The sequence below is a fragment of the Cantharellus anzutake genome (assembly GCF_015039405.1).
Source record: "Cantharellus anzutake strain C23 chromosome Unknown EI90scaffold_38, whole genome shotgun sequence".
Classification (NCBI taxonomy): Eukaryota; Fungi; Basidiomycota; class Agaricomycetes; order Cantharellales; family Hydnaceae; genus Cantharellus; species Cantharellus anzutake.
The window spans coordinates 282,769-307,586 of record NW_024066988.1 but is presented as its reverse complement, the minus strand read 5'-3'; the positions used below and the strand labels follow the sequence as shown (position 1 = coordinate 307,586).

At 47.7% G+C, this 24,818-nt stretch overlaps 1 protein-coding gene across 1 annotated transcript; it reads left to right on the top strand.

Moving 5' to 3' along the window:
• Window positions 1-9,095: 9,095 nt before the first annotated feature.
• EI90DRAFT_3126532 (uncharacterized protein) lies at window positions 9,096-9,665 on the top strand (the record flags this gene model as incomplete). The annotated part of the gene is made up of 2 exons (XM_039063923.1): window positions 9,096-9,364; window positions 9,449-9,665. The coding sequence occupies 2 exons, from the start codon at window positions 9,096-9,098 to the stop codon at window positions 9,663-9,665; spliced, it is 486 nt and encodes a 161-aa protein (XP_038913828.1).
• Window positions 9,666-24,818: the final 15,153 nt, after the last annotated feature.

Genomic DNA, 24,818 nt, shown 5'->3' with positions numbered 1-24,818 from the left:
TGGGTTTAGATTGTGTCTGAAGTGTCCCTTGGCCTTGTCTTATTTTTATCTTATTTTTATTGCTTGTTTTAACAGTAGCAAAATAACTGTTTTGTGTTTACACTTTGAAATCTGGAGTGTTAACCAGCTCTCCTGTTGAAATATTCACTTAATATTTCTCCCCTAATTGCTGCCTTTTACTACAGTGGCAATCTTAACTGTATTTCACTTTTTCGCACTGGAGTGATAACCAGAAATGCTTGAGAAAAATAATACTCTATTTTCTTACTTCTCTAAGGGGGGCACAAAGTTGCAGAAAGGGTCTCCCTTTTATACTCCTTGGGTTGCCTTCCTTTTTCATGCTCTATCTTGTATTTACAGGATTTATTTACAGTGTATTTTCCTCAAACTGAATAAAAATGAATTTTTCATGCTATAGTTCTACTGCGCTCAGCTGCACTGAACTGCGGCTCTGCTGCAGTCAGACTGTGCCTAGAATCCTTATTGTCCTTCCTCACCTAAGCTATTTTAATGATTTAATTAGAACTTGACTGCATTTGTCGCAGTTCCTTATTTCAAATTCCTCTTATTTACCATTAAGTTCACTATGACTCGGTGATTCTGAATTCAAACTTCACATTGCTATGCATACAGCTGCACTAAGACTTTCAGCTGATTTATTCTATTTTTATCCAGTGACATTTAGTTAAAATGAGACTTGAAATGATAAATGAGTGAATTGTTCAGGTTTAGAACCAAAAGAAAAAGTTGCTAGTGGTTAAGAATTGATCAAACGAATGTGTTAGAGCTTTCTGCCTCATTAGTATATTGTTCCCTAAAATTCCTGCCATGGTCCATCATAGTTTTGTGGTTTTTTGTGGTTTTCGTCCATTTCCCCTGGTTCCTGTTTGTATTGTTGCATCCTAGTCCTTTGCATGTATTGTTTGTTGTTATGATAGGTCATCCTCAATGATATCATATTTTTATGAATTTTATTTGAGCCTTGGGACCTCTAGAAGTTGTCTTCCCACGTGTATTCAGGTTACTAACTTCATGTCCTTATATCTCACTCATTTCTGAATAGTTTTTCGTGTTCTCAGCATCATAAATTTTCATTTATTCCAACCTTTCTAATGGTACTAAATGTCAAAAACCCGGATTGTAGGGGAAAATGCGTGAGTCCGAATGTAGGCAGGGCTCAACTAGAGGGGATCTGAGAGCTCCGGTAGTGAACCGAAGCTTCTCCAGGAAGCCCAGTTCTGCTGGGTGGTACAAGAGTGTCAGGCCCAGGAGTAATGCCCAGCACTGAGGCCGTCGCGGGGTGTGGAGTGGGTGTGCATACTGGCAGGCCCGATCCGGGACAATGGTCCCTGGCCACTCAGACTGAAGTGGAGAATGTGAGAAGAAGGTTACTTCTTCGGTTCCCACTTCAGGTACATTTATGTACATGCGGCTTGAGTCACATGATGAGTGCCACGTCATCCTCGGAGACAGCCGCAGGCATCCGGGTGTCCCCGTGGGGGATCCCAAGAGCGTCCGCTGCATGTGCATGTGCTGGGCACAGTGGGAAGCCATCCGGGGTGTGTGGGCTGGACGGGTCAATAGTACATCGATACAAAGGAAGATGGTCTGTGTAGATAGAAAGAGATAAACAGGAAGAGGAAGATGAGAAGAATGAAATAAAGACAGGAGAAGGAAGAGGGAAAAGGAAGGGGAAGAGAGGGAGGAAGGAGGAGGGAGAGGGATGGACAGCGGGGAGCGGGTGTGGTGTGGCCGGGTGGGTCCGGGTGGACCCAGGTCAGGTGGGTGTGCCCTGACAAAGAGGCTCTAAGAAGGATGCAGCCTCAGTGACTCGGAGGGAGCGCTGTGCCTCCGTTATGTCTCAGTTAGTCCTTGTATTTCATGTGTCTGAGGTATCTTGTAGAAAGGGGTCGGGATTCACTCAGAGGGACTTGGGTAACATTTTAGTCGAGATTAGAACTAGGGAAAACTACAGGTTCTAATCTACAGGTATTTATAAGGAGGAATGGAAAGGACTTTAGTCAAAGTCCAAATGATAATAGAGAACACTGAAAGGTGCCAAATGATACCGAGAGGTACTGAAAGGTCCCGAACGATATCCTCAATGGGGGACCGAGGTGTTGGGTCAAGGAGGGTGGAGTAAGAGGCTGGAGGATGAATGGGAATGAGAAATGGGTAAGAGGGGGTTAGCCGACTGAATGGAAGAAGAAGAAGATAGTTGTGCTATAAATGGAAGGTGACTAATAAGTGCTGATGTGAGTGGGGTCACCAAAGGATGCAGATAGCTCCGGAGGCGGAGTTACATATCTGAAGGATGTTGGGTGACTCCAATAAATGAAATGGGTGGGGGAATGGTTTAGGGGTATGTCACAGGATGTCGGAGGTCCATCGGGAGATCGGAGCAAATCCGGAGTCTCCGAATGTTCCAACTTGGGACCGAGCTTCCGGGATGGGAGTGGCCAAGGTTTGGTGTGCTGCAACCAGGCCGGAGCTGAGACAGTCAGGAAGGAAGGTGACTTGGGGAGTGGGGAGTTATGGTGTAGGGGATGGTGAAGTTGTTAGGAAGGTGTGGTGTGGTGGGAGAGCGTGGGGTCGGGATTCCGGGATATGACACTAAAGTTGTACTCTAACTCTCGGTATTTGTCGAGTTAGCAAAAGTTTGTGCGCACAATCGGTAATCACATGTGTTGTTCCCATACTCATCTATATGCGGGCACCGTTTCTGTTTAATTATTCGGAATTTATTGTATGTGTGGGTGTTTGTATCCTCAATACAGGCTTCCATGATTTATTTCAGATTTTTCCTTCATGATCCAAGGTGTTTTTGTGTTTTCCATGCTTTGTTTTGACTGGAGTCTTCCTTATTTGGACAGAAGTTGGTCTTCGCGATCTGCTGAAGTGCAGATCTCGGTTCTGACAGCCAGTTCCCTTTGCATTGCCACCCTCATGTGTCATTAAGCATAGTGCGGAATTCTCTATTCCTGCTGCTGGTGTAACTTCACAACAGCTAGACCGTTTGGCCTGAAACTTTGCATAGTGGTAGTTTCTAATTTATCATATTTTCCATGTAAATTACGTTATGTGTTTTAAATATGGATTTTGCGTGAACATTGACTTTTCCCTGAGCCATGACTTTAATGTCGCTCATCCTGTTAATGAATATCTCATTGATGTGTGAACCTTTCATTATGAAAATTTGCGTGGATTAAGAATAGATCCCCTCCTTTCTAATGGGCTATCAAACTCGTTTCGGTCATTACTGGTTGTTCTTCATGCTTTCCTTTTGAACGTTGTCCTTGTTTCCTGTCAATTTTGGTCATTTCTCCGTTGTTTATTGGTAGTTTTTCCTGAAATTACTTTCATTGAGTCTATTTGGGAGGCATCTACATTCCTTATTATAGACACAACTTTGAATTTTGCATTGGTTCCTATGGAATCCTTGTTCTGTGGTACTCCAACCTCAGCTACATGTGCAGGTGTGGGAAAGTGTCAGGGGACATGTGTGCTCACGCAGATTGCTCCGATAACCTAGTTGTGATTAAAGCCAGGGGAAAGGGATGTCCCCATCTTAGGGTCAGCTATATACATGTAGAGTCCAGCAATAAGGAAACCAAACGGATTGCCGATAGAATCACGTGATCATAGAATGTTCCAGAACAATGCCGGAGGTGATCTGGGCCACCAGGGCTTAGGTAAGCGGAGTAGACGGGAATTACCAGCATACTTCCCACACGCATATGCGCAGCCGGCATAGGGTCCAGGGTCGTTGCTGATCCCTGACAGAAAGTAGTTTCCATGGAGGTTTTCTGGTTGATTTTATAGTCAAATCTTACTTGATTGACCTACAGTGTAGGCAAGTTATTCACAGCACCTCCATAGCACAAAATTTTACTATTCAACTTGGCATCAGATTAAAATCCTACTATGAAACCAATGTATTCTACAATTTTCTAGAGGGTTTTCAAAAAATTGACCAGCAGACATTATTTTTTTTTGGAAGGTACTCAAGCATGCTCACTCAAAGAGAGTTGTTTTGATGCATCTGGGTACTTCCCAACTGCTCAGCCTGTATGCCAGTTAGACCTTTTCTATACAGCAATGAACAATAAAAAGGTACTATGATGACAGCTTACTCATGCATCCATAGAGCACCCAGTTTATTTGGAAGAAACAGCAGGTTGAGACAAGATTGCAGGAGTCTAAAACCAGATTTTCCACAGTTTTGAACATCCCACTTAGGGGCAGGCATTTTCAGGGTGGTTGGCAGCACGTGATTTTCACATATTTATCATAATGCACAATACTGCCTTCCTTTCTCAATTTCTTATGCTAAAACAGCGATGTAGCTTTGTTAATGGCATCTCAGATGCATGCTCTATGGCACATGTGAATTTTTACAGGGTTCCCACCTTATTTGGGCACAGTTTCCTAATTAGGATGGCATAGGTGGACATTGCTTTGGAGGAAAATTTTTCATTACCCTAAATTATGAAAAAGTGGTCTGATAGACCAATAGAATGTACATTTGTGATGCTTTTCTGATAGTTAGAATGTTGTTTAGACTCAAATTGTGAGCAATGAAAGGGAAATCCTTCCGGAAGCAAATGAGGTGTCAAAAATAACCTGCCTACACTGTAGTTTCTTGTTTGATATTTGCTATAAATTCTCCCGAGCATTCTGTCTTGTTGATGCTAAGCTTGAAGTATTTTTATTAATTTTATTTCTTCCTATTTGTCATATGTAGTCGTAATAATTCGTGAAAATTCGTTAAAATTCAGGTTCTTCTATTTTCTCATTTCTACTTGTCATATGGGGGTTTTGTGATTTTTCTGGCATAATTCTATAATGAGTTTTCATAGGGTGACCATTATTTCTCCTACAGCGCATCAACAGCGAGAGTGACAACATGGAATGGAGAGGACACATTGGAGCCAGGGGGGGAAAGTAACATCGACATTATAGATGGCAGCACAGCAGAGATTTGTCGCAGTTGGCAGCATTGCATCGACATTAAGGGGGCTCACAGTTGAATAAATTCGCCTAAACTGGATCTCAAGTGAGATTTCTCAAGTGAACCTAAAGTGACAAAAGTGCATCAAAACTAGATCTAAAGTCGCCACTTTGGGTCCTTCTCGACTTGGGGCTCAGGAGCCCCAATTTGCCTAAAGTCACCCATCTAAACTCGGCTTTAAAACTGAGTAAGTCCACATTAACACTAACTGTACAGTTTGCTACCTAAGTCACCTGTCCGTTCCCTTCACCATGCTGCTGCTGCTGCTCAACGTGGATATTATTGTCACTGTTGTCATCAGTGTCTGAACTAGAACTCAAGAGTGAATCCTTAATTTTAGACACTGGCATTGTTGATGGTGACGTGCATGTATTCACAGAGTATGCTGGAGGGCCGCATGTTGTCATGGCAGATGCGACACAAGGATGAAGGGGGAGGGGGCAGCTTCAGCCAAAGCATCAGAGGCACTAGTTTCATGTTCACTGTTTCCTTTGTTGTCATTAGCCCAATGGATTGTACATTGCACCTATATAAACAACATCGCGCTCTAGCCTGACTTCACACTCCCATTCACCCAAGTCTTCATCAAAAGAACCAGTTGACTCAGTCGGGATGGCAATTGATTCTATGTAACATGTTCAATGTAAATACAGGTAAATATGCTCTGAGGTTGTTCCTCCAACGGAGCACACTGCATGTATGAGGAGCTGGCAGTCGGAAGTAGATGGCATTCGGATGTATAGTGATGGCATGACACAGAATGGAACGGACTTATGAGATCCAGGCCTGAGCCACTTTGGACGCACTTTAGAACCACCCCAACTGTGAGCGCCCTTGAAGTGACCTAAACTCGACCTAAACTCGCTCTAAACTGAGGCCCCACTTGAGGTGGAATTTAGGTCAATTTTGAACCACTCAGAACCCAGTTTAGCTCCACTTTAATCAACTGTGAGGCCCCCTATTGGATGATGCAGAATCGGACAGTGCTTAGTCTGGCCTCAAGAACGATGATGATGAATCGGGGTTGTTGAAGTCAGAGTTGAAGACGGTGAGGGGCCAAAGTCAGAAGGGGTCGTTGGAGTCACAGAATCGCATGGCTGGTGCGGGGAATGGGTTGACATGGCTGGCAGGAAATAGGAAATATGAAGTGTGAACCGTAGCTGGCGACACATTGGCATCAGCACTCAGCATTGGTTCAGGTGGAGGATGGATGGTGGAGGCCACACAATCGACAATGTGTTGATGTGGCAAGGGCATCTCCAGGATGCAAGATACAGATTGATGAGTTTGTCAGCAGAGATCTACCTGCGAGGGTGATCATCTGTGGCAGTCGCAGGTTGAGACCGCAAATAATCATATCCATTGTGTGTATATACATCGCTTCTTCAATTCCAGTGCATTGTAAGGAATGGGTGGTGGTTGTCAGGTCAAGTATCTTATTCATTGTTATTCTCATTACAAATAAGATACAACAAATGTATATAGTTCTTTACCTTCTTCCATGTCCTGTCAATAATATAGCTCTATACTGCTTACATTATTGACAGGCTAAGGACAGCAGGGTCACCAGGGTCAGCACTCCAACTGCCCCTTACATGCATCCAGGCAAGTCCCAGTAGTCTGCAAGGACTAGAGAGAGGATCGTCCCAAGGGAGATCACAACCGTTGAGCTGATACAACATTGGTTTTTTTTTTGAGTCATGTTTGTCTGAGTTGCATTATGTGTAGTTGGTAAGGCCTAGACAACGAAAACATGCATTTGGAATGTCGTCAACATGTGAGTTTCACGTTGAGAAAAGACCAGAGGGTACGTGAGCGCAAATATCTAAGTGCACATGTGAATTTCATGTGTGACCCCCAGAAAGTCATGTGGAAACATGTGTAGACATGTTAGACAAGCGAGGTCGACTTAGAGAATGTGGTTGTAAGCCAGGGGTGCCATGAGAGTGTGAATTGTGAGAAAGAAGCAAGTTGGGAGCACAGCAGTGCACATTGGGTGCATGCACGTGTCAGTTGGGTGTGTGAAACTAGCCCAATGAGTCTAAAAAAGTGTAAGGCCAGTTGGGGTGCCAGCCTTGGTGACTCCTCAATCCTCAGGCTGTCAGAAGCTAGACTGTATGAAGCTCGTATTCGACAGGGGGGGAGGAGAAGAGCAAAGCTCCTTTTCCTGACCCCGGACACTATATATGTATATACAGTTGTTATTAAGTTAATCCAATTAACCCCACACTTGTTCCTGATTCGATTGACGTTGCAAAGCACGTTGATCTAATCTTCACCCAGACCCTCTTCCCCAATGAGTTCTTGAGGGGCAGCTGGATTGTCTTCTTCTTGAAAGAAGATGAAGACTGTGCAGAAATCTGCATGAGAACTCGATCCCATTGTAGATGTTGGTGAGGCTGACGCCTGTTAGATCGAGCAGATTCGGATGACTCCGGAGTGGAATTGGAGACTTAGCGTGGAAGGACCTTGGCCTCAGCGACTTGGGCAGAGTGCTGTGCCATTGCTGGTTGTCCTAGGGGTCCCTAATTTCGGATCTAGCAAAGGAAAGTCGATTTTGGACTGAGGTTACAAGTTACTATGTACATTGTATATAAGGAGGGGTCCGGAATCAAAAGGAGCAAGGGTACTCCGAAAGCAGACAAAGGGAGCTGGAAGGAGGAACAACACCGAGGGTCAAGGGTTTGACTCAATGGTGTTTCCCAAAGGAGGAGTGAAGGGCCAAGGCCCAAGGAGGAAGGAAGGGGGATGGGAGTGGGGAATGGCCAGCTGACTGAATAGAAAGGAAGCAGCAGCCCAAATAGGGATGAGGGAGAATAGTGGAATTGAATGGAGCAATGCAATAGTTGCAAGGTCCGACGTAAGTCCGGAAAGTCCGAACTCGGAAGTTAAACTCCGGAATATTGGCAAACATAATTAAATGGAATGAGCTAACCAATACATGGGTATAAGCGGAGGTGGGGTCAAAGTCCGAGGTCGGAGCTAAGACCGGAGGTTCCGGAGATGGAGACACGAACGGGATTCCGGAGTGGAGGTCCGGAGTCGGGAGCATAGGTGTTGCATGCTTGTCTGGAAGGTGTCAAGGTTGAGGTCGGACCCGGAATGTTCCGGAGTCGGACCGAAGGTGGTGTCAGAGCCGGAGGTGGGATAACCTCTTGGGAGTCGGCAAGGATGATGGAAGGGAAGTAGGGCTCTGGAGTTGGTTTTGGAGTTCCAGGAGCCCGGAGCGGAGGTCGGGATTGTATGGATATGACAATACCACACCAATTGACCCCGATCCAATTGGGAGCCCTAACGTGCCTCCAGACGAGCTAGACTTGTCAGGAGTGGTGGCTGATACAGAAGCCCCAGCCACGATCACTGCTGATCTGGACAACACACCGATTGACACAGAGACTCAGTCAGCAGCGAGAGGCACAGGCCCTTCAGCACCTGTGCCCCTACTTCCAACCACGAGCAGTGAGTCGACAGGGACTAATAATCCCCCTGTTGATGAAGCAACAATGAAGGGAGACCTACCGTTCTCCGTTGTTGCACCATGAGTGTTATAAAAATGGGGCCTAATTGGCCCATTTCTATAGCGTCCGGGTGCAGGAGGGGGCCGTGACATTGAGAAGCTGTTACAATTAATGTAACAGATGTTGTAACAGTGGGGTTTACAATAACATGGACATCGGGTGTTTTGGGTGATAATAGCTGGTTCAGTTGTTATTATATACATGTCACGTGATAATATACTGTACAGAGGCCATAAGAGGCTAAAAATGGGAATTTCCCATTTCCATAACAATGAGAAGAGATGCCGTGGAAGGATTTCATCCAGACATTGGAGAGCTTTGATAAAGGGCTCAAAAGTAGATTCAGCACCATTTTGAAAAGATTAGATGTGCTCGAGGGACGTCAGGAGCTTCACCCTGAGGAAGTCCCCTGACCCATCGAACCTGTCCCTGATGAATTGGAAGAGACCCCAAAGGTTCCTGAAGGACCTTCGGAGCCTGCATTGACTGTGCCCAGGCGAACCCTAGATCCAACTAGGGTGTCTAAACAGGTGCTACATGACCAAGGGACTTTTCCCATGGTTACAATGACTCAGAATCTGCATGACGACAACGACCTACCCAAGTTTATCCACATCCCAGGTTCAGGGGATCCTGGAATATGGATGGCCACTATATTCCCTGACCCGGAAAGTGAGGAATCTGCCTTGTCACCAGCATGGATACCTTCCCATTTGAAAGAGAAATGGGTGAACAAGGATCGTAATGAACCTGATCACCTTCTTGAGCCATGGAATCGACCTCCTGATGATGAGGCCAACAGGAGTGAGGGCCTACAAAAGACCATCACTGAAATGTTGGGGCAGGCGGTCATGACAGTTGTGCAACAACTGAATACATCTTGTTTAAACTCTTGAGAACCACCTGTGGTTTTTGTTAGTTCAGATGATGCAGATGTTGAGGCAGGATTGCCTCTTATATCTCATTATGGAACCGGTTCGGCCATTGTGGTCAACCAGCAAGGCGAAATCAAGAGGAAGCAAAGACATCTCTTTGCTACTCCTGCAACGAGTGAAGCGTCCAAGGAATATAGGACACGAGTGGATGACGATGCAGCATATGTCTATATGCTGCATGGTCTTGAATCAGAACGCTGAGGCCATGCTCGAGAACTGCAGAGTAGGTTAAATACCTATGGGCAGTTCAGGGCACAAGTGCCTCCTGGTGGTGGCGACAACGACGTGGCCACCTTCTTTGACCTTAATCAGCCTAGTAAACAACACGAACGAGAGCAGGAGCTGAGACGAGAAGTCTTGACTCCCCAGCCTACCATTCATTGAATGCCGGGTCCTCAGGTTGAGGCCCCAATAGACCTAATTTCTCCTGTGAAAAGAGAGTTCAGCAACAATCTGAACCCTCTTCGGGCAATGAGCTCAACTGTTCCGAGGATGGTGAGTGCTGCCAACCCAAACGATGGGTTCATTGAAACTACTCTTAGGTCCTATTCTAGGGACCCTAACAGTATGACCCCTGGAGACCTGGAGGGCTTCATGGGAAATCTTGTAAGAAGGGTATCAAACCTTGTAAAGGCTCGTATCCTAACACCTCTCCCAGCTGACATAAAACCAGAGTTACTGAAAAAGAACTCTGTGCCATTCCCCACCACTTTGTGGTCTGGGGAAAAAAATTTGAGAACTGGCTGGTGGAGCTCACCTCCTGGATATCAGGAAAGGTGGAAAGGCACAAGCTATAATGAGCTTCATATAGATGCTCTAGCTCGTGCCTTAGACAGCGACCCCAAACAAATTGTGCTTCATGATATGAAGCAAGGTTTTGAGGAGGGGTTGACCCCTACCTTCATTCAGCTGTTAAACAAGCTGATGTTAACATATGTGAAGAGATCAGTGGCAGTTCCTGCCACCAAACTTGTCATATCCATACCTACTCCACCTAACCTCTGACCTACTCCACCACCATTCTGGTTCACCTCTAGTCCATCCTCCCCCCACACCTCCGCCATACCCTCCGGTATACCTCCAGTCCACCTCCACCTCCGATCTCCGGTACCTTCTCTGGTACCTCTTATCCTCACCTTAAATGTTTAATAATATTTCTACCTACCCAATATTACTATGGACCTCCTAGGACCTCTGCCAACCCTGCAAAGGTTTTCCCACTTCCCAATAGCTGTTGCCTTCACCTACCCACTCCACAATGCTTGATAAGGCAATTCTCTCATGAGCTTGCTGACCAAGCAAGTGGGTAAGTCCCTCTTGGGTTTTCCCCTTTGTTCCAATTTGTCTTGTATTATGTATATAAGTCATGTACTGTAGTTGATGGCACCTGTCATATCCATACAATCCTGACCTCCGTTCCGGGCTCCCAGAACTCCGAACCTGACTTCCAGAGTCCTGCTTCCCTTCTGCCACCTCCTCCTTGCTGATTTCCAAGAGGTTATCTGTTAGAATGGGCGGACTCGGATGACTCCGGAGTGGAATCGGAGACTTAGCGTGGAAGGACCTTGGCCTCAGCGACTCAGGCAGAGCGCTGTGCCATTGCTGGTTGTCCTAGGGGTCCCTAATTTCGGATCTAGCAGAGGGAAAGTCTCTTGGGGGGAATTCAGGTCGATTTCGGACTGAGGTTACAAGTTACTATGTACATTGTATATAAGGAGGGGTCCCAAATCAAAAGGAGCGAGGGTACTCCGAAAGGAGACAAAGGGAGCTGGAAAGAGGAACAACACCGAGGGTCAAGGGTTTGACTCAATGGTGTTTCCCAAAGGAGGAGTGAAGGGCCAAGGCCCAAGGAGGAAGGAAGGAGGTTGGGAGTGGGGAATGGCTAGCTGACTGAATAGAAAGGAAGCAGTAGCCCAAATAGGAATGAGGGAGAATAGCAGAATTGAATAGGACAATGCAATAGTTGCAAGGTCCGAGGTAAGTCCGGAAAGTCCGAACTTGGAAGTTAAACTCCGGAATTGGCAAACATAATTAAATGGAATGAGCTAACCAATACAATGGGTATAAGTGGAGGTGGGGTCAAAGTCCGAGGTCGGAGCTAAGACTGGAGGTTCCGGAGACGGAGACGTGAACGGGATTCCGGAGTGGAGGTCCGGAGTCAGGAGCATAGGTTTTGCATACTCGTCTGGAAGGTGTCGAGGTTGGGGTCGGACCCGGAATGTTCCGGAGTCGGACCGAAGGTGGTGTCAGAGCCAGAGGTGGGATAACCTCTTGGGAGTCGGCAAGGAGAAGGTGACGGAAGGGAAGTAGGACTCTGGAAGTCAGGTTCGGAGTTCCGGGAGCCCGGAGCGGAGGTTGGGGTCCACCTCTGGCTCCAACACCACCTTCGGTCCAACTCCGAAACATTCCGGGTCCGACCTCATCCTCGACACCTTCCAGACGAGCATGCAACACCTATGTTCCCGACTCCGGACCTCCGCTCCGGAATCCTGTTTGCGTCTCCGTCTCCGGAACCTCCGGTCTTAGCTCCGACCTCGGACTTTGACCCCACCTCCGCTTATACCCATTGTATTGGTTAGCTCATTCCATTTAATTACGTTTGCCAATATTCCGGAGTTTAACCTCTGAGTTCGGACTTTCCGGACTTACTCCGGACCTTGCAACTATTGCATTGTCCATTTCAATTCCGCTATTCTCCCTCATTCCTATTTGGGCTGCTGCTTCCTTCTATTCAGTCAGCTAGCCATTCCCGACTCCCATCCTCCTTCCTTCCTTCTTGGGCCTTGGCCCTTCATTCCTCCTTTGGGAAACACCATTGAGTCAAACACTTGACCCTCAGTGTTGTTCCTCTTTCCATCTCCCTTTGTCTCCTTTTGTCCTACCCTTGTTCCTTTTGATTCCGGACCCCTCCTTATATACAATGTACCTAGTAACTTGTAACCTCAGTCCGAAATCGACCTGAATTCCCCCCAAGAGACTTTCCCTCTGCTAGATCCGAAATTAGGGACCCCCAGGACAACCAGCAATGGCACAGTGCTCCGCATGAGTCACTGAGGCCGAGGTCCTTCCATGCTAAGTCTCCGATTCCACTCTGGAGTCGTCCGAATCCCCGCATTCTAACAGCACCTTAGTGAAAAATCGACAAACGACTATCCCCCAGAGTTTGCACCCCTCGTTCTGAAGTTAAGGACCAGACTCTTAAGTGTTACCGAACGTAGGCACAGTGCCCCTCTCCGAGTCACTGAGGCCATGGTCCTCCTGCCTGTTCTCTACATCCAGCCTCCCTTCCAGGGAAAGGTCCAGGAACACTGCCCCTCCTTGCTGTGTCCTGACAAAACTCTTCAAAACCCTCACATATGATTCCTCCAAAGGAATCAAGCACTTTTACACTCAACTTCTCTGAGCATCAGAGAAGATGATAACTCACCCTGACCAGGCAAGTTTCAATGAGCATTTCTTGAACGCTCTTCCTTTATACATGAAGGAAGAGCTAGTAATGCACAACTGAATTTCGGTCGATTTCTCGTCCAAAGATGACCTTTGGACTGCAGTATTACATGTAGACCACACATATGATTCCATGCATGCCATCAACACATATAGGGGAGGACTGACATCCTCCAAATTTACAAATCGCTCAAAAATGAAATTGAGTGGCTCTCACAGTTCTGCCCCTCCAATGAAAGGGGTGGTGAGCTCTGCTTCAAAGGTAACTGCGACACGTAGTTTCCCTCCATCTGTAGCCTATAGTGCTAAGAAAACACAGGTGGCGACGAAACCCTTAGTGGCTTCATTGTCAAGAACTCAGACTGAGGTGCCTCTTCCAAATAATAACTGGTATGCTTTGAATACCAGATCTTCCAGTTATCAACGTCATCCCTCAAAGGATGCAAAGGGTAACCCACTTTGCTACAAATGTGGCAAAATTGGGTACTCGTTCCAATGCCCAAATCATCCACCCAGGGCCAAACTTTTCGCTCTGGGGATTGATGAGGACACAAATGATGACACCCCAGCAACAGAAGCTGGGGTGGAAGAAGAAGAGCCATCTGGAGAGTCCCCAGATGACCCAGCAGCTGCTGTCAACGAAGGGGACGACCGCCTCATTGATGATCCATATGAACACCCTGATCCTCAGGATGAGTTAGAAAGTGAGCCTGAAGGCAAGGTCACCTTTGGGCATGTGGTCTATGAGGGATGACATTCGTGGACCCATCTGAGGATAATTATGCCCTCAAACTCGCTTCAGCTCAGAGAGCGGAGAACTCCTGAGTGAAGAACAAATCTACGCTGAATTGGTTGACAAACCCATTCATTGATTCAAAACTGAGGACCAGTTACCCCCTTGCAGGCAGGAAACCAAAATGGTTCCTGCTCAAATTTCAAAGAAAAACCTGCCCATGTTTGACATGAAGTTTCGACTATTGTGAGAGGTGGGTAAATACCCTATGGATCGGAGTGCAGACTTGCGCCTGTCAGGGCATGCCACCCTGCACCGTGCCATGCCGCCTCCTTCTCCCTCTGTCAGGGACACCTCCGAAGCGGTGAGGTCCCAGCATGAGGGACTCGATGGGACAGGTGTCGGCTATGCATAGTGGTGGTCCCATCGCAGGGTGAGCGTCCCTGACCACTTAGTCTGAAGTGGGAAGTTGAGAAGAAGGCTGCTTCTTCTGTTCCCACCCCAGGCACTATTATATACATGTGGTTGGGGTCACGTGGGGGGAGCCACGTCATCTCCGCACACAGCCACATCTCCCTGGGTATCTCCATGGGAGATCCCGGAGGTGTGCCACTCTGTAGGCAGGAATGCACACGGCAGGTGCAGCGATCAGGGGAGTGGGGTTAGGTGTGTAATGATACATAGAGAAAGGGAAGTTGACTGTGGAATAGAAATAGAGAGAAAGAAGAAAAGGGGAAAGGAGGAGCGGGGAGTGATAGCAGGGAGTGATAGCGGGGAAGCAGAGTAGGGCAGGGTGGCAGTGCAGTGGCATGGGGTCAGGTGGGGTGTGCCCTGACACCCTCTCCTGTCTGCCTTTCTGCCTTTCTTTCCTTCTTTCTCCATATGGATGTCCTTTTCCTTTACACCTGTAGCCTGGATGCATCTGATGCCAGGTACCCCACACGGTGAAGGAGAGAACAAAGGAAAGTCAGTTGGGAGGTTCAAACGAGACCACCACCAAGCTGTTCCCTGGTTCTTTAGTTAGGATGGGGAAGTGTACTAGTGTTATTTATTGTAAATAAAGTACCAATCCGAGTGTTTTGGCTAATTCTATTTTTATGGGTTAGTTTTAAAGTTCCTGGGAATTGACTTACAGATAAACCGAGCCCTGCGGAGCTGTTTCTTTATTGAAATTTATTAATTTGTCTAGGTGTAATTCTGTGTAGCGTTGTTTAATTTGGATTTAAACTTGAATTTAATCTTCTACTTGGTGAAGTTTCAAAGATTCTATTCAGTTAATGAATTTGGATTATGTCTGGAGTGTCCCTTGAGTTTGTTTTATTTTTGTCTTATTTTATTGCTTGTTTTAACAGTAGCAAAATAACTGTTTTGTGTTTACACTTTGAAATCTGGAGTGTTAACCAGCTCTCCTGTTGAAATATCTACTTAATATTTCTCTCCTTAATTGCTGCCTTTTACTACAGTGGCAATCTTAACTGTATATCACTTTTTCGCACTGGAGTGACAACCAGAAATGCTTGAGAAAAATAATACTCTATTTTCTTACTTCTCTAAGGGGGCAAAAAGTCGCAGAAAGGGTCTCCCTTTTATACTCCTTGGGTCGCCTTCCTTTTTCACGCTCTACCTTCTATTTACAGGATTTATTTACAGTGTATTTTTCTCAAACTGAATAAAAAGTGAAATTTTCACGCTATAGTTCCACTGCGCTTTGCTGCGCTGAACTGCGGCTCTACTGCGGTCAGACTGCGCCCGGAATCCTTATTGTCCTTCCTCGCCTAAGCTATTTTAATGGTTAATTAGAATTTGTCTGCGCCGCATTTGCCGCAGTTCCCTATTTCAAATTCCCCATATTTCCCATTAAGTTCGCTATGACTCGGTCATACTGAATTCAAACCTCGCATTACTATGCGTGCGACTGTGCTGAGACCTTCAGCTGATTTATTCCAATTTTATTTAGTGACATTTAGTTAAAATGAGACTGAAATGATAAATGAGTGAATTATTCAGGTTTAAAACTGAAAGAAAAAGTTGCTAATAATCAAGAATTACTCAAACGAATGTGTTATAGCTCTCTACTTCATTAGAACATCGTTCCCTAAAATTCCCGCCATGGTCCGTCGTAGTTTAGTAGTTTTCGTGAATTTCGTTCATATTCCCTGATTCCCCTTTGTATTATCACATCCTAATCCTCCATATGTATTGTTCATTGTTATAGTAGGTCGTCCTCGAAGATATCATATTTTTATGTATTTTATTTAGGGCTCTAGACCTCTTGAAGCTGTCTTCCCGTGTGTTTTCAGGTTTCTAACTTCATGTCCTTGTATCTCATTCATTTCTGGATGTTTTCTCACGTTCTTGGTATCATAAAATTTCATTTATTCCCACCTTTCCAATGGTACTAAGGTTGTGTCCTATTTCCCTGTATTTGTTGAGTTAGCAAAGTTTCGCGCGCACATTCGGTAATCACGTGCATCGTTCCCATAGTTGTTCGTATGCGGGAGCCGTTTTCGTTTAGTTGTTCGGGATTTATGATATGCGCGGGTGTTTATTTCTTTCATATGGGCTTCTGTGATTTATTTCAGATTTTTCCCTCATGTTCTAAGGTTGTTTTGCACTTTCCGTGCTTTGTTTTGACCGGGCTCTTCCTTATTTGGACGGAAATTGGTCTTCGCAATCTGCCAAAGTGCGGATCTCGGTTCCGACGGCCGGTTCCCTGCGCATCGCCACCCTCACGTGTCATTACACATGATGCGGATTCCTATATTCCCGTCATGGGTATAACTTCACAACGGCTGGACCGTTTGGGCTGAGAATTTGCATAGCTATAGTTTCCTATTTTTCATAATTTCCGTGTAAATTTCGTTGTATGTTTTAATTAAGGATCCTACGCAATCATCGTCTTGTCCCTGAGCTCGGACTTTTGATGTCGCTATTCCCGTTATTGGATTTCTCATTAACGCATGATCCTTTTATTATGGAAATTTGGGAGGATTAAGAGTAGATCCCTTCCTTTCTAATGGGCTATCAAGCTTGTCTCGGTCGTTACTAGTTAATCTTCGCGCTTGCTTTTTAGACATTGTCCTCGTTTTGCAGGAGTTTTAGTCATATCTCCGTCGTTTATGGGTAGTTTCCCCTGTAATTACTCTCATTGGTTCCGTTTGGGGGACATCTACATTTCCTATTATAAACACGACTTTGACTTTTGCATTAGTTCCTGAGGAATCTTTGTTCCGTGGTACTTCCATCCTTGCTACGTGTGCGGACGTGGGAAAGTAGTTTCCGTGGAGGTTCTCTGATTATTTTTATAGTCAAATCTTGGTCGATTGTCCTAATTCTTGGTTTAATATTTGCTATAAATTCCCCCGAGAATTCCGTCTCGTTGATGGTAAGCTTGAAGTATTTTTGTTATTTTTCTTTCTTTCGATTTATCGTGTATAGTCATAATAATTCGTAAAAATTCGTAAAATTCGTTAAAATTCAGGTCCTTCTATGTTCTCATATCTACTTGTCGTATGAGGTTTTTGTGATTTATCTGGCATATTTCCATAATGGGTTTCCATAGTGTGGCCGTTATTTCTCCTACAATGGGTACCATGCTGCCAGATGTGCTGTGCACCTCTACTTGTATTTCTTTTCTCTGACACCCATGGAGCCACCCATGACAGCCCGGCTCCGTCTGGGGGTGACGTGGCATCCTCACATGACCGATTCCCACTTGTATATAAACCGAGCCAAAGCAGAACTGAAGAAGTAATCTTCTTCTCATTTTCTGCTTCAGGCAAGTACCCTAACTTAGTTTAGCCCTTCATCTTAATAACAATACATTTTCTGCTTCAGCCTAAGAAGCCACAGAGGGATGTGAGCCCGAGGGAGGGCTGTCCGCTATACCGCCCTGCTACTCCACTACCGCCTGAGCTGCTAGCGCTGGGCGCTACACCGCCACCCCTACCTCTCCTGCACCATCCCTGACAGCGCCGCACTCTGACTGGTCTTGTTGAAATCAATGGGACCAGAGCATTCACCCTATTTGATAGTGGAGCAGAGATGGATGCACTGTCCCCTGACTTTGTCAGGGCATGCCACATCCCTCTGCTAGAGCTACCAAACCCTTCGGTACTCCAAATGGGTACCAAAGGGAGTCATTCCTGCATTTACTATGGAACGAATGTTGGCCTGAAGATAATAAGAAACACTATTTTGATGTTGTGAACATCGAAAGGTACAACGCTATATTAGGCGCTCTGTGGTTGAACATGAATAAGGCGATGCTTGACTTTGGCAAGCACATCATCCACGTTCATGGAGGCCAACTCCTTTCATTTGGCGTTCCAATGGAATGTTCCTTTATCTCAACTGGGCACCAGGCCCACCAACACAATTCAAGCCTAGTTAAGAAGGCTTCGCCCTCAAATAATCGGGCATCCAAATTGCCAAGCACACAGCAATTGTGACTTGGTAAGGCAAAACCAACTTTGCTGCCCAATCACCCCTCTAGGGAGGAGCCCAACCCTCGTAGTATAGCCACTATGAGGGGATCTTCTTACATGTCATCTGTACAGGATGCCATGCGTAATTTTCCAGAACACTGGCCTGATCCAAAGTCAGGTCAGTTACCTGATTGTTTTCATCTGGAACATCACCCAATGTCAGGGATGGGTCCGGGGTAGAGGAGGCCCGGGTGAGATGCCTGACACTGGAAGCCTCGTGGGGTGTGGAGCAGGCATGCGTTGTAATGGGTCTATCACCTAGACTTGAGACAGAGAGAAGGGGGAGGGTTGCTGTTGTAAATGCGGCATTCCAAATATGGTAACCCACTTCAGCGGTTCACTCGCAACCCAGATGTAATATAGAAAGAAATATATCTGAAATACACACAGCGCTCCAGCGCCCATATTTATACTTCTCAACAATATTCCAGGTTCTTCTATGCCCAGCGCTTACGCAGGCGCCTAGTAACCCCTAGAATATTCCCGGATATTCCGGTTCAGTTTCATCATGTGACTCGTATTCCAACAGTTGCAGTGTGCACGGGTGTGGTTCATGAGGCCGGGTTTTGGTCCTGGGGCGCTACCGGGTCTGCTAGAACCTCAACTAAACACTCACCTTCATCTCTCTTGGATGTCAAGGCTGAGAGTTATGAGCAGAGGGGTCTTAGACATAAGCAACAAGCTCAAGGGTGTTATGGTCGTGGATGGCGTCTTTGCCACTTGGATGTAACTCCCTTCACGGGTCTATTCAGTACTAACTTGTTATGTACAAGCTATTATCTATTTTATATGAGTTGGAAATGGAATGAATGGACTGGGGGAATGTAAACGGGCCGTTAGGCAACCGTAAATAAGGAATGTCCAATTGGGAACAAAGAAACAATAAAAGAAATATGAATGAATGGGGAATATATGATAACAGGTCTGAAATGGGAATTGTGAAAGTTATCTCCGCAACACTTCGCCACAGCGCCCGCCTATCCTCCCGTCAGCAATCTCCTCGTCTCCAGCTTTCCAACGAACCCTCATTCATCCCAATTGGTGCAGTACTTCTTGAGATGTGGCCATTGACAGGTGCTGTCAAGACCATGTGAGACTCTACACCATGCTGAACCATCCGAATATGGGGTTGCCATTCTGGGAAATGCTCCGTGGGTGAAGAAGGAAGGTAGAGCATCACCAACGGGTGGAAAAACGGCTGGGTTGTATGGTGTATTGGATAGTGATAGAATGAGCATCGGGAGCATCAGCGGATATGTAGTGTGTGTTGGTGGGTAAATTCTGCAGAATCCGACTTTTTGCAGTGCATGGAGTTGTCCCCACAACAGCATACTGGCAGGCCTGGCTCAGGAGGCAGTCCCTCGCCACTTAGACTGAAGTGGAAAGGGTGAGAAGAAGGCTACTTCTTTGGTTCCCACTTCAGGTATGTTTATATACATGCGGCTTGGGTCACATGATGGGTGCCACATCACCCTCGCATACAGCCATAGTCACCCAGGTGTCCCTGTGGGGGATCCTGAGGGCATCTGCTGTGAATGCGTGAGTTGGTGTTAGACACTGGTCCAGGGTCGGCACCGAAGGTCGCTGATGTGGGCCACTATTGGCCACGATGGCCATGATGCCTCAAACAAGGCCCGAGGGTAGGGCATCTGGCCTCAGCAACTCTAAAGGGAGTGCTGTGCCCCCTAGCTGTCTCTTGGCCCTCATTTCAGACTTACTGGGGTTGCCTTGTTGGGGTCAGGACTTAGAGGTTGTGGTCAAATCGATATTAGAGCTAAAGTACTATAATGTAGTATACAGGATATATATAGGAGGAAGGAATGAATGGAAGCGGACCCGGGCCGAAGGCCGAAGGGTCCAGAAGCAAACAGGAATAAGGAGTGGGGTTGGCCGCATAGTGGCCAGCAATGACCAAGGGTCAAAACAAACAATAACACATAAATAAAGGAAGGAGCGTAGGGCCACGATAGCAGCAATGGTATCGTAGCAGCACTGGACTCGGAGTTGGGCCAGAGTCGGGCGCAGGAATGGTAGCGGCCCTGTAGGGGCCGAGTGGGCGGGGTAGAGGAGTCATGCTGTGTTATGGGGATGGGGGAAATTCCCCATTCCTCGATCCATTCTTATAGTGGGATGACAAAGGTCATATCTAGTCTGTACCATAACGGGATATGTAATCGATGAGTGATCCCAGTCTTGCCCGGGAGTGGACGATCGAATTCCCATCGATCGTGATTGGTGATGTAGTGAGCTATTAAGGGATTGATGGTAGGTAGTCGGAGATGCCAGGATGGACGGGTCAGCCACGGGTACTTGGCGCTCCTCAATGGAGCGTACCGTGTGTGAGGTCGCGACTTGTGAGATGGATGAGAACTTCATATAGTTGCCATTGGGTACTTGGCGTTCGCAGTGCGAACGTACCGGTAGCAGGTTGATATCATAAGCGTGCAGTGAGGACTGACTAACAGGGCCTTCGGTGACTTGGCGTTCCCAAAGGGAATGTACCATTGGCAGGGAAACATGATGACTGACGAAGGAGGGAACAGACGGTGGATGGGTGGTGTAAGGGATGGACAGGGATGGGATGATGCGCGCTTTGCGCGCATTTCATTTATTCATTTATTCTTTAATACTCTTCGTAATAAACAATGTAAAACAACTGTATATATATATAGTGTCCGGGGTCGGGGAAAGGGGCTTGGCTCTTCTCCTCCCCCCTGTCGAATACTAGCTCCATACAGTCTATGTTCTCGACAGCCTGAGGATTGAGGAGTCACCAAGGCCGGCACCCCAACCGGCCTTACACTTTTTTAGACTCATTGGGCTAGTTTCACACGCCCAACCGACGCGCGCGTGCGCCCGACGTGCACTACCGCGCTCCCGACTCGCTTCTCTCTCACGATTCGCGCTCTCAAGGCACCTCTGGCTTACAACCAAGTTCTCTAAGTCGACCTCGCATGCTTAACGCGTCTACACGTGTTCTTAACGCCAATCCACGCACTTTTTCTGGGGGACATACACGAAATTCGCGCGCGCGCTTAGATATTCGCGCTCACGCACTCTCTGACCTTTCCTCAACGTGAAACTCACGCATTGACGACATTTCAGATGCGTGTTTTCGTCGTCTAGGCCGTACCAACTACACGTAACGCGACTCAGACGAACACGACTCAAAAAACCAACGTTGTATCAGCTCGACGGTCGCGATCTCCCTCGGGACGATCCTCTCTCTAGTCCTCGCGGACTACTGGGACTTGCCTGGACGCGCTGGAATTGAAGAAGCGATGTATATACACGCGATGGATACGATTATTCGCGGTCTCAACCTGCGACTGTCGCAGATGATCACCCTCGCGGGTAGATCTCTGCTGACAAACTCGTCAATCTGTATCTCGCGTCCTGGAGACACCCTTGCCACATCGACACATTGTCGATTGTGCGGCCTCCACCATCCATCCTCCACCTGAACCAACGCTGAGTGCTGATGCCAACGCATCGCCGGCTACGGTTCACACTTCATATTTCCTATTTCCTGCCGGCCACGTCGACTCATTCCCCGCCCCAGCCACACGATTCTGCGACTATGGCGACCCCTTTTGACTTCGGCCTTCCACTGCCTTCGATACTGAGTTAAACGACCCCGATTCGTCATTGTCGTTGTCGAGGCCAGAATAAGCGCCGTCCGATTCTACGTCGTCCAATATCGACGCGCTTGCTGCCAACCGCGTCGAATTTCTGCTGTGCTGTCGCCTAGAATGTCGATGTTACTCTACCCCGGCTCCAACGCGTCTGCTCCATAACGCGTTGTCATCTTCACTGTCGACGCGCCTGTCGACATTAATTTACCATTGGCTGCATCGTGTCCGGCTACACGCTGCGTATCGCAGGTTATTCACGAGCCAACGCGACTGGGATACTCCCATGATTGCTTGTGCTGCTGCTGCCACCTGCTGCCGTGGTTCTGCGCGCTCTGGGCGCCTAACCCATCGTCTTCCCGCATCCGTCTGAGGCGATCATTCCTTGTGCCGGCACACCACGCTCCTGTTGCCACCTCGAAGATCGATGGGCTGCTCCTTTCCTCCAATGCATGCTGTGCGCTGCATTGGCTCCAACATTGATGTGCCCCGCGACACTTCCCTCCAATCCGATTGCATTTCCGCTTTCGGTGTCGATACACTCATCAATGCCTCACCTCCGCTTCTGCCTTCACTGGCCCCCCCATTTCTACATCCTGCCTGCCCACAAACTCCCATGGATTCTGCGCGTCACCGAGTCTGTGCGCGCCCTCGGTCTCCAAGCACCTGTGTTGATCTTGGTCCATTCCCTCCGGAGTCATTTGAGAAAACCTATTGGTTGCTCTAAGGGGAGAACCTATAGGTTGTTCTAAGGGGAGAGTGTAAGGGATGGACAGGGATGGGATGATGCGCGCTTTGGGATGAATGCCGCGAGAGTCTCCGCTGCGAGGGCTTCAGACGTTGTGACTTCGTCAACGTCTCTCATATAGGTGGGACGCGTCTGAGACGCGTCCCTGGGCCCTTGCAGGCCCAGATCGCCACCATCACTTGAGGTGGTGTCGTCTTCCGCCCTACGGCTAGTGGAGGGGCCGGCCGTGTTGGCGGGAGCGTTGGACGTGCTCCTGGTGTTGTATCTCCACGACATCCAGAAGAGGTGTCGAGTTGTTCAACAAGTTCGCGTGAGAACTTGATCGAAGTCGCGCGTTGTCAGGGGCCGACGACGCGCGTGTTGCCAAATGGGGTTTCGGCGCCGGTAACGCGGTGCCGAGAATGGAAAGAGAATAAGAGCGTAAAAAAGTGAAAGGTTGTCTTACTGGTTTGGGGACGGTAATGTTCCGTTCCCCCGTTCGCCTCAGGCCTCAGTAATCCGTCTAAGTATACGCTTGATTTGGCTGTATATTGACGGGGTAGAAGTAAAGGCTAATCTGCCTTTTACAGCTACCCCGAGGGTTTATATACAATCTTATACATTCTCGGCACAAATAAATAGAGAAGCTTCCGCGACGCTAAATTAGCGTCGCGACATAATTATTACACAACACAACATCAACTGATGTTGTGGGCGGAATATAGACATGGGCCGGGGCCTCACATCCTCCTCCCTTGCGATACTAGATCGCAGACAGGGTACTAGCCATATATACACAAGGGGAAAGCAAGCATTTTTAAAGAAATAAAAAAAAAAACGTTCTACATACGAAGAATGTATGCAAACGGGGGCACACTCATTGCAGGAGGCTATAATAGTATTTTGTAGGCGAAGCCCACTTAGAGTTTCTCCTGGAACATATGCACCCAGATCTCGACGACAGTGTTGTCGACGATGGAACGACTTTCTCGTCGTTGTGAGTTTATTAAATACCATCGTCCACCGTGACGATGTTGACAGTGTAGGTCGTCGACGGCAGAGTTGTCGCCGACGAGAAAATGAATAATCAACGACGATTGCGTTGACGAAGGACGAAGGGTACAGAGTAGACAATCAACGACAGCATTGTCGTTGACGAAGGTAAGAGATTATTGATCAACGACGGCCTTGTCGTTGACGAAAGTGGGTAATCAACGACGGCATTGTCGTTGACGAAGGTATGGATGAGGGGGGGTCAGTTCCTCATTCGTTTACGCGGCGCTGACCCGGACGGGCCAGAGCCGGATGGGCGATTCGACGTAGTCCTACGAGTCGTCGTGGACCTAGCCGCGTCGACAGCGACATCGTCACTCAGATAGTTGTCGTCGTAGTGACGAGTCTCGACATCAGCGTCGTTCATGGACGAATCCTCGTCTTGACGACGGTGCGAATAATGGACATGGTGCGCGGGATGGCCACGTCCATGAGAAGAGGGAGCACGCCCTCGCACTGGTGGTGCGTGGGCGGATTCGTACACCGACGAGTGTGCATACGTCGGAGGGGGGTATTGCGGCGGAGGTGGGGCGTTTGAATACGCCACAGGGTGTGGGCTCGCGTACATCATAGGCGGGTTTGAGTACGATGTTGGGGGAGGGTTCGAGTACATAAGTGCTCGTTCCTGGCGTTGAATTTTACGACGCTCACGAGCGTCGTCAGTCATTGGTTTTATCCATCGACACGCGAGGATGTACATCCGTGCAATACGAGCCGGGGGGTACTGGTCGGGAAGTCTTTTCGCCTCCGTCTCAATGTCGTCGCGCGACATACGCATTCGTGAGGCGCGGTTGTTTGTAGCCACCCTGTACCAATCGGTACAGGTGTCGACGTTCGGCACCGCGTTACCGGCGCCGAAACCCCATTTGGCAACGCGCGCGTCGTCGGCCCCTGACAACGCGCGACTTCGATCAAGTTCTCACGCGAACTTGTTGAACAACTCGACACCTCTTCTGGATGTCGTGGAGATACAACACCAGGAGCACGTCCAACGCTCCCGCCAACACGGCCGGCCCCTCCACTAGCCGTAGGGCGGAAGACGACACCACCTCAAGTGATGGTGGCGATCTGGGCCTGCAAGGGCCCAGGGACGCGTCTCAGACGCGTCCCACCTATATGAGAGACGTTGACGAAGTCACAACGTCTGAAGCCCTCGCAGCGGAGACTCTCGCGGCATTCGTCCCAATGCGCGCGTCGCATCCTCCATCCCCAACCCACTCCCTCGCGTCTGAAACGGCGCGAGTACTAAGAAATCGCGTCGACCAAGTTGACGAT